Source organism: Doryrhamphus excisus, linkage group LG8 (assembly GCF_037039965.1).
Source record: "Doryrhamphus excisus strain RoL-2023G ecotype Guam linkage group LG8, RoL_Dexc_Guam_v1.1, whole genome shotgun sequence".
NCBI classification, from domain to species: Eukaryota; Metazoa; Chordata; class Actinopteri; order Syngnathiformes; family Syngnathidae; genus Doryrhamphus; species Doryrhamphus excisus.
In genome coordinates, this window is record NC_136364.1 from 6,431,814 (window position 1) to 6,442,467 (window position 10,654).

Consider the following 10,654-nt stretch of genomic DNA (forward strand, 5'->3'; position numbering starts at 1 on the left):
AGCAGTGAGTTTTTGTTTTGCACTTTTTTATCCCTCCTTGATTGTTCAGCAGCACTTTAAGGTCTTTACTTTCTGCAACCTTCTTGCAGCTCCTTATGTTACATGTTTTTCCCTCACGACTAGGTCTGACATTTTTTTCTGTTGTACTTTGTCTTTTGTTTTTGTGCGTTTTTCCACATGTTGGATATCATTTGTTTAAAATAAACTCTTTTTTTTGTAACTCATAACACTCTCAGGTTGTCACCCAACCAAACAGGTTAATGCAATGTAAGGGATGATTGTATTATCACATTTAAAAATATGATGGTGTAATCTCTTCAGTAACGCGTGGGTTGTATGTGTGAATGGCGCAAGAATATGAGTAAATCCACGGCCGTTTTTTCACTACTCCCCCCCCCCCCCCCCATCACCAGTACAAGTTGCAACTCTTAGCGCATTATTTATCCTTCCGCGTACACACCTCCCCACCCCCCGATAGTCCTCCCACCCCCTGCGAGAACTGCATCTGATCCAACCAGAGGCACCTGAAGAATTCGCGTCGCTGGCCAAGGTGGGACGGTTCCTTCCTACTAGGCGTCCTCCAGTGTGTGAAAGTGTGTGTGTGCGTTTTTGTCCACACTCAACTCCAACTGGACGGGACATGCGCACCGAGACGCTCGTCTTGACCATGCACGCCGACAACTATCAAAGGACACTAAACAAGTCGTGCAGACACTTCTGCTAAAAAAAAAAAAACATTTTAAAACAGGAAAGAAAATATAATCAATTTGTGAGTTGCAGTGTGTGAATGTGTGTGTGCGCACAATCCTGAGTGGGGGTCGTCTCTTTTACACACAGGCTGCACGATGAGGCTGGGAAGCATCATTTTATTCGTGGCTCTCTGCTCCTTTAGCGCATATTACGTTTATGAGCCCATTCCGGAGGAGATCGAGGAGAGATGGAAACTCATGCTGACCAACACTTTCTTCAGAAGTCTCAGCCACCTGGTAAGCACTAAACATTCTTAGAGTTGTCCTCCATTATAAAATATTAGGGATTAAATATCAATTGCATTCATGCTTGGTATCACTTTAAATCCCCATACAGTAATTAGCAATTAAATGAAAACTATTCTGCTTTATAAACCATTTTATTGTGCAGAGCGTTCCTGTATTACAAGTGGTGTTAATGCATTTCGCTGATGTAGTTATACATATCGGCTACACACAGATTATGTCAAATGCTAATCCATGTGTAGTATAGTCCTGCTCACACCTTCTAATAATAGAGCCTATTAAGGAAACTCTTATGTGCATGCAGTATAATATTTCTTATCCCCCTGGCAGTTATTAAGCTCTATTTATAGTTTAAAATTCACAACTGATGCACTGTGCAATCACATGGAAGTTTCATTTATATATTTTTGATATGTATTGATATGACACTGTTGTGGGATGTTGTATTTAAAAAAAATGTATTTCAATAACAATGCAGATAAATGTCAAAAATTGAGCAATATTGCAGAAAAGACAGAAAAGTACTGTTGCAAAAGGCTTGCCCTGCTCGGATTAAGAGAGCGGACAGGTTTGTTGTCATGCGGTTGTTGTGATAAGAGTATCCTATCAGGTGATCAGCCTCATGCCTGCCTCAACAGTTATGGTTAGGCAAGTCATGCTTTTAGAATGTCATTATTACTAATCAAAACATGGCTGCAGGGCCATGTTGACATTTATCTCCCCGTGTGGTTGTCCTAACTTCTCCTCCTTGCTGAGCAGAGATTATTAAACGAATGTGAAATCACTGGACTTCATGGGGGGTTGGGAGGACACATTTTTGGGTTATTTCATAATGTTGTGTTTCTGCATATGCTCTGATGCTTATGTTCCTGGACAAGATTAACAATAGAACTTTGTTTTGTTTTGCCCTGCAGGCAGACTTCAGTGAGTTAGTCGGACTGAAGGACTACATGGGAGTGATGTACGTCATCACCCTGATTGAAAACATTGTGCCTGTTTCCGATGAACATGTCACAGTGACAGTGGAGAATTTTGACGGCGTGGAGGTGGTGCTGTACCAACCCAAGCAGCAAAGTGGCGCCGCAGAGCTCAGGAGAGCGGTCGTATATTTGCACGGTGGAGGGTGGTGTTTGGGGAGCTCCCGTAAGTACTCTCCATTGGTACACAATGTCAAAAGCCACGTTTACATGGACCCAAATATTCAAATTCCATTCGGGTTATTTGCTCAAACGGAAAGAATCTAACCTTTGTATAGACCTCATTCCGAAATAAAAGTGCCAATCCAAATGAATATATAATCGGATTCACAGGGGTAGAATATTCCTTTCCCCAATCCGATTGAGGTATCTTGTACCCCGCTCAATCGGAAAGTTGTCAGGGTGCGTTCTATCAGCGCATGCTCAGCTGTGACGTAACACGAAAAAACACGAAAGAAAATAGCAGAAAAAACAGCAGAAAGTTTGTTTTTGATACAAACTTTAAAAGAACTGAATGTTAAAGTTGCTGCTTTAAAAAAAGCGTAGCAACTGTCCCAACAACCGTGGTAATCACACTCTCGTCCGCCATCTTCGATGAATCACGTGATGTTGTTTACGTTTTACTGCGCTTGCCCCATTGACTATTCCGTTTGATTATCGCGGTGCATGTAGACTGGAGATTGGAATATTCCTTTCCATGTATACACTGTTTTCTGGTACATCATTCGGAATGAGGAAAACGTGGCTACTGTCAACTTAGTGTAGGAAAGTACTACTTTGCGATGAACCGCCTGGTTTTGCCTAAATGATTGCATTATTTGCGAGATTTCTAAAGACTCCACATAACAATGGCTAGAATAGACCCACGGATGACAAAGCTGTCAGATATAATCCATTCCCATCCACGGCTGAGGAAATAACACCGTCTGTTGCAACGGTGGGGACCTCAGAGGGTGCTCAGCCTCGCTAATGCAGTCGCCTTAAGACACCATTCAGTTGACACATGTCATGCTGTTATTGCAATCTGTTGATCCCCACCATTTCCATGCCAAATAAGCACGGGAATTTAACAAAATGTGTTTTATCGACTTTGGGAAAAGTCAAAAGGAAGTATGTCTTTTAAAAAAAATGTTTTTACGTGTATAGAGAAATTTCTTGCAGAATAAAGAGTTTGCATTGTGGAAGTCTTCGTAGATTCAGCTCAACTTCCCATGTTGCACTTCTCTAGAAAGCAAAGCAGTCGAGGCTGAATCAACAGCACCAGCTGGTGCATTCCATTTGGCCTGACTTGATATAATACGACTTTGAATCAATAATCAATTCCATACAATTGACCAAATTCCCAATGAGCTCATTGACTAGGCAACCGAATTTGAATTGCCGTAAGGTGCAGATGAGATAGCAGGTTCATCTGCAGCATTCAGGAATGAGCGAATATCAGTGTCACAGTGTTATAGTGGTGCTCTATGTTGTCTCCTAAGCCCTTTGTGTTATGTGTGTTCTCACAGGCATGAGTCCATATGACCTGCTAGCCAGAAAATTGGCCATTGAGCTGAATGCGGTGATACTCTCTGTAGAGTAAGTATATAGTATTCCGAGTTTTGGATAGTAAGTGTAAGGAGTGTCAGCAGACTTTATACGGGGTGAGATGATGCAAGAGATTGGGTCTGCGAGAACATGATGAGACAAGATTTTAACTGTACTTTTAAGAAAAGTACAATGACAAAACACGTACATGATTATATGAGGTCGGTAAAATGATCAAGTTTGTTTTCATTTTTTGTGTGATTAATTAATTTAATATCAACCCAGTCCTAATGCCTATCCATTCATTTTTATTTACACCACTTATCCTCCTTAAAGTCAAAGGGGTATGCTGGAGACTATCCCAGCTGACTTTGGGCGAGAAGCAGGGTACACCCTGGACCGGTCGCCAGCCAGTCACAGGGCACATGTAGACAAACAACCATTCACACTCACATTCATACCTATGGACAATTTGGAGTCGCATGTTTTTGGAATGTGGGAGGAAACCGGAGTACCCGGAGAAAACCCACGCATGCACGGGGAGAACATGCAAACTCCACACAGAGATGGCCAAGCGGAGATTCAAACCCAAGTCTTCCCGATCTCCAACATGCTAACCCTTGGAGTCCACGAAAATGTTTTTTTTTTTTTCCCCTGAAAGAGAAAACAGCGGCACGGCGGTTGAGTGGTTAGCGCGCAGACCTCACAGCTAGGAGTCCAGGGTTCAATTCCACCCTCGGCCATCTCTGTGTGGAGTTTGCATGTTATCCCCGTGCATGCGTGGATTTTCTCCGGGTACTCCGGTTTCCTCCCACATTCCAAAAACATGCTAGGTTAATTGGCGACTCCAAATTGTCCATAGGTATGAATGTGAGTGTGAATGGTTGTTTGTCTATATGTGCCCTGTGATTGGCTGGCCACCAGTCCAGGGTGTACCCTGCCTCTCGCCCGGAGACAGCTGGGATAGTTCAAAGCATTTCAGTCTTATTGTACTATTTATCTGTTGCGCAAAACTGTTTGATCACCTCCTGGTGAGGTTGGCTATATAATCCCCCATCATGGCAAGCAAATTCTTTAATTCATTTATTCAACAGAGCATAAAAATATATTGCATTTAACTTGTTTATAAATGTAGCCCTAGCCAGCACAGCTGTTTGTGTATTACAGTAAAATAAATAAATCCAAAAAATACGCTAATTTTTCCTCCCTGTGGAAGGATGGCAGTGACCAGCACCATCCTTCAGGATGAAGCGAGTAAAGTTTCTGTGTATTTTATTGTCCGGTTAGCAAGAATAATGATATCACACTTATATTAAATACATTATGCTGGCTGTAGAAAGTCTGTGTAATAAATGTTTCTGCAACATTATATAATTGGCCCATGCGGACAAACAGAAACTGGCAGGCTCAATATTAAACCTCGAGGAGAGATGCTGGCGGGAGCCTCAGCTTGGGTTTCTGCCTTGTTTTTTTTATCAGGAAATGTACAAATTCATGTTATAATAACTCAAATTCAATGTTAAAAGTGATTGCAATTATACAGAAAAAATATTTATAATACAGTTAATTGGCCAAATGTATATATTTATTTGATATTATTGTTATAGGTTGTGAGGGTCTGCCTCGCCTGCCTCCCTTGACTGCATGTCACTGCATTAGTCCATACTTGTCAACCCTTGTTAGAAACCCTCTAAAAATGTGACTTGTGAATCTTTCACAATAACGTCAATAATTCTGGAGTACATTTGAGCCGTTGTATGAATTTAAGATAGTAGGATTTTGTGGGGTCACTCAAGCATCGTGGGAACTTCTATGATCAGAAAGATGAAACGGTAAAAAACTAATATAATATAAAGGGAGAGAGATTAATGAAGCTTTCCAAAGTCAGTCCAGGACTTTTGAATATTTTGCCAGGTCATATTTTACTATGTCTATTCTCTTATATAGGTACCGCCTCGCCCCTGCTCACCACTTTCCTGTCCCATATGAGGATGTATATCGTGTTGTGAAGCACTTCCTCCAGATAGGGGTGCTCAGCCAGTTTTCTGTGGACCCAGGACGTATTGCAGTCTCTGGGGACAGTGCTGGGGGAAACCTGGCCGCTGCTGTCTCCCAGCAGGTATGTTTCCTTAAATGTTTACTTTCTGGTGTACAATAAGGTGAATTGGTTACATCAGATGCGGTAAACAGAACACTTTACAACTAGTGATATATTCTAGTTGTGGTTCTAGAACCCAGTCGAGTAATTGTCCTTATATGGTCCCTACATGCAGTGGTAATGTGAGTGGTCGCCATGACAATATCTGATCAGAGTAAAGATTATGAGGCAGAAGATTCCACTCTGAGTTCATACACGGTAAGTCAGGGATCTCCAGCCAGTAGATCATGAGATGCCACTAGCTCCTAAACGCTTTTCAATTAGCTATCCAAAGACTTTATTCATTTGTTATCAACTCCTATTCCCACGATATGAGAAAGTGTGGTTATTTTGCAGTTAAGAAGCACTTTAGGTGTGTGAACAATCACAGCGGAGTGGGGGTTCCCGAAGGGGGGCGATGGGTAATTAATTAAAACAAACCATTTTGGTGGGAAGCACAAATTCAAGGAACTACAGCTGGAATAGGTGCACATTCTGGAAGATCTAGAAAGTTTTCTGTGCCGGTTATTGTGTGTAGCTGCTCTATAGTTGTCCACAACTCAATACAAAGGGCGGGAAAAATGAGCATAATAGTCCCCTTTCAGTGAAATAGGCTGTTCATCAGGCTGAAGTTTAAGACCCTAAAATATAAATAAATAGTTGAAAAAAGTAATCAGTAATCAGTAGCTGTGCTGTTCTTGTTAATCAGCTGAAAAAGGGGTTTGGGTTTGCTTGATACAAGTGTTTCCAGGAGGCTAGTGGGACTGTTGCTGCAAGGGCCCTTCACGGTGGGCATCCACTGTCTGGAACTGAGGTCCATTTTTGTAAACCTCCCTTGCCATCCATCCCCAAATGTTCTCCAATAGGATTTAGATGAGGGGAAGACGCAGGATAGTCCCAAAGAGTCAGCTTATTTCTCTGGGAGAAGTCCTTTGTGGAGTGCAGCCAGTCATTACCACACAGGCGAGGGCCTTCAGTCATGAAGGATGCCCCCTGGCAAAGGCAAAGAATGGGGCTGACATTGGTGACTTGAGTGTCGCAATCGTGAAGGGTAAGGGAAGACATAGTAGGTGTCGCCGTTGTTGTTGACAATAGTAACAAGCTAACGGTTCGCTTTGTTGCACCATTTGGTGTAAAACCGGAGCTCCCCATCAAGAACCCAAGACCAGCCGGGAAATGTTGAGTCTGTGCATGGAGGCATCAAAGAAGTGAGACCAAAATGTGGTGCAGGTCCTGCAGTGTCCCTCTTCAGGCAGGAGAACACGACATGGCTTACCACACCAACCGAAGTACTATAGTATATAAACAGTCTTTTTTTTTTGAAACCACCCTTGTTCTGTTCTACTGTTGATTTATAAAGACCCAAAAAGGCTAGAAACAAACTTTTTTTTCTGATGAAAGACTAAAGTTTATTTACTTAGTTTCAATAGCCACGTTTACATGAGGAGTTTTTCTCTTCCCGAATGGAATCTTTCTGAATGACCTTTCCGAAAGCAATGGTATACATGGAAAGGAATATTCCAATCGCGTGTCTACATGCGCCGCCATAATCAACCAGAATAGTCAATGGGGCATGCCCAGTAAAACGTACACCAACATCACGTGATACCGACTTCCTTGAGTTTTTCTTTCACTTGTTGGAATAACTCTGTATTGCCAGTTTTGCGTTCGTCCAGTCTTGGAATTTAGTATGAATCAAAAGCAAACTTTCCGCAGCAGTCCAGTGCCGATTGCTGGCCTCCATTTTTTTAAATCGAAGAACGTCTCGAGCTGCGTGTTACGTCATATCTCAGCATTCGCTGAAAGAACGCACCCGGGAACAGGAAAAGATACATTTCAATCTTGCTAATATTTTATAATTAAGCTCGGCACATGTTTTATATAGATATGTATTTTCTTTTTTAATAAAACCGGACTTCCACAGATGGCGCTAATGCACACGAAAGCTGCTTGCCAACCGCCAATAAATAACAGAAGAAGAAAAACACCACGAAGAAGAACGTACTCTGACAACTTTCCGATTGAACGGGTACAAGATACCTCAATCGGATTGGGGAAAGGAATATTCCACTCCCGTGAATCCGATTATATATTCATTCGGATTGGCATTTTTCTTTGGGAATGAGGTGTATACAAAGGTTACATTCTTTCCGATTGAGCAAATAACCCGAATGGAATTGGAATATTTGGGCCCATGTATACATGGCTAATGTTAATATAGTCCTGAAACTAAAATACCGTATTTTCCGGACTATTAAGTCGCACTTTTTTTCATAGGTTGGCTGTTCCTGCGACTTATACTCCAGAGCGACTTATAAATGAAAAACCTGTTTATGTTACATAAACACTGGACACCTTTTCTGTTCATTTTTTGTTTTTATGTTAGCATATATTACACCTTTTCAGCCTGTTCTCTATTCTTTTATTGTTAGATCTTGCCTTCCAAGAGGACCTAATGTCTGTTTTGGTCAAGTAGTTTATGAATAAATTACCCGCAAAAAATGCGACTTATGTATGTTTTTTTCTACCTATTATGCATTTTTTGCCTTATGTGATTTATACTCCGGAGCGACTTTTAGTCCAGAAAATACGGTACTCTGTGGGTCTTGATAGTTCAGCAAAAAAAAAAAAAAAACTGGCAGTACGGAGCGCTCTTCTCTAAAAATGGCTGGCAGTCAATGAGTCAATGAACAGCCTATTACTTACCACTTAAAATGTAAATTCTTGCCATTTTCAACTGGACTTGATCAGGAGTGATCAATTTTGATCAGGAGAGTATTACATTGAAATGGTTTCCAACTTGTTACAGTTGCTGAAGGACCCTGCACAACAGGTTCAGTTGAAAGCCCAAGCACTCATCTACCCTGTGCTCCAGGCTCTGGACCTCAACACGCCATCTTACCAACAGAATCAAGACATGCCCATTTTACCTCGCACCCTCATGGTACGATTCTGGAGCGAGTACTTTACCAGCGACAAAGCCTTTTTCAGAGCCATGATGACCAACACACACAACAATCCCGAGTCTTCCGGCCTGCTTAAGTTTGTCAACTGGAGCGCTTTCCTACCCGAAACATATCACAAAAAGTACAACTACAGCGCCCCCGCTGTGGTGCAGGGGGAGGCAGAGCAAGAGTTCAAAACCGGCGCACCATCTCGATCTTTAGCTGACCCGAGGGCATCCCCGCTGCTGGTTCCAGACACAGCCTTACGCTCTCTGCCCAAAGCCTACATTCTGACATGTGAGTATGACGTTCTACGAGATGACGGCATCATGTACGTCACGCGCCTTCGCAGTGCGGGTGTCGAGGTGACACATGAACACTACGACACGGGATTTCACGGAGCGTTGATGTTCACCGTGTGGCCCACTGACTTTCTCCTTGCTCGCCGCATGACGGACAACTACGTGAAATGGCTTAAGGAAAACTTGTAAAATAAAAGTTTACGATTATCAAGTTGCTCTGCAGTGAAGCACTAGTGTGTTGTTGGGCGCAAAATGCTCCCGATTTGGCATTCTTCTATTTTATTTTGCTTATGCTTTATTTTTTTGTAAATACAATATCTGCTGTAATGAAATAAATTAGCATCTGTTATATTTGTCACATTTTTATGACATTGTAAGATTTTAGATTTATTAAGTTTGTTTTTTTGAAGTCCAGTCATCCCTCGCTATTTGACATCGCTCCCGAACCTTTTAAATTTAATTTAAAAAAATCTAATGGGAAATGTAGTTAAATGAAGAGATCCACGAGTTATTATTTTTTTAATAACTTTGTAATGTATGTTTTGCCTTTGGTAAAAGTGTACATTTTTTTCAGTTGGAAACCTACCATACGATTATACATCTTACATAGTACAATTTTTTGGGTTTTCCACCACAGGACATGTTACATCAGTCCCTCGTTTATCACGCTTAATTGATTCCAGACCTGACCGCCATAAGTCAATTTCTGCGAAGTAGGATTCAACATTAATAAACACAATAGTTTCATATTTATAGCATAGAAAACATGCTTGTGACTTTTTAAATCTATAGTCTAGTTTTAACTATAATAGAGCCCTGTAAATCTTAAATAACACCCCTATAGTCACTTTGACTTGCCTATTATTCTTTGTTTGCAGGGACATGTATGTACACAGTGTCTGCTGCTAGTACATCAAGCTAACTAGTTAGCCTCTCCAACCACAAAACAGCCATCATTTATTTTTTCAAGCAGCAATATCATGCAGTAGCGATATTTCATATTGCGAGGGATGACTGTATCTTATTTTATATCCATTGCTTCTGGTAAAACTTTCTCCAACATGTTGGAGTGTGGAGGTTTGAGAGCCTCCATGAGAACATTTGTGAGTTGAGAGGTCATTGATGTTACATCCTGACATTGTCGCCTACTGGCTCACCTTCTCATTCCTGTTGTTCATCCCAAAGGATGATCCAATCCAAACATGACTTTACAGATCTTGCTTTGTTCACTGGGAACTGAACCCAGGATTCCTTGAGCTGTCCTCACAAAGTAAGAAGCATATAATTGTACACATTGTGTTGGTAAGTACAGTACTCAGTCATTATTTATGTGACTAGGAGGTAATGTATCCCAAGACTTAGTAGTACATCCGCCTCATCCGCCCATTATTATTACTACTATTACAAGTGCTGGCTTGTAAAGTTCAAGAAGTCATACTATACACACAGAATAAAGTGGTAGTTGCTCCATGAAGAGGATTCTTATTTTGTTGTGTATATGTACTTGCTCATTTTGGTTTTTATTACTTTATTGCATGGGGTCTTCATGTTTGATAAGTATGAGATGCATTCCTACATCTTGAGCATGAATGATGTGAGCAAAAGAGTTCAGTATCTGGATGTGGAACATTTCATGTTCAGCTAGAGTGTACATTGCAGCAATTTCAAAGGAAAGCTTTTTTGACTGTTTTGTGTGTTCTAAAGATATACAAACAGCTAAAAAGATGCAGCTAATTCATGCATATAATGGGACACACCTATTCTGTATATA

General features: G+C 41.2%; 1 protein-coding gene across 1 annotated transcript; it reads left to right on the forward strand.

The window, feature by feature from the left end:
- The first annotated feature begins 395 nt into the window (after positions 1 to 395).
- aadac (arylacetamide deacetylase) lies at positions 396 to 9,846 on the forward strand. Its single transcript, XM_058079080.2, has 5 exons — positions 396 to 986; positions 1,910 to 2,138; positions 3,481 to 3,550; positions 5,447 to 5,618; positions 8,446 to 9,846. Exons 1-5 carry the CDS (start codon positions 846 to 848, stop codon positions 9,070 to 9,072), a joined length of 1,239 nt encoding a protein of 412 aa, XP_057935063.2. The 5' UTR covers positions 396 to 845; the 3' UTR covers positions 9,073 to 9,846.
- Positions 9,847 to 10,654: the final 808 nt, after the last annotated feature.

Bases quoted from the DNA above. Each gene is read 5' to 3' on its own strand.
- aadac (XM_058079080.2), top strand. From the start codon at position 846: ATGAGGCTGGGAAGCATCATTTTATTCGTGGCTCTCTGCTCCTTTAGC. The intron at 987-1,909 runs GTAAGCACTAAA...TTTGCCCTGCAG, and splicing joins TCAGAAGTCTCAGCCACCTG to GCAGACTTCAGTGAGTTAGT. The intron at 3,551-5,446 runs GTAAGTATATAG...TCTCTTATATAG, and splicing joins GCGGTGATACTCTCTGTAGA to GTACCGCCTCGCCCCTGCTC.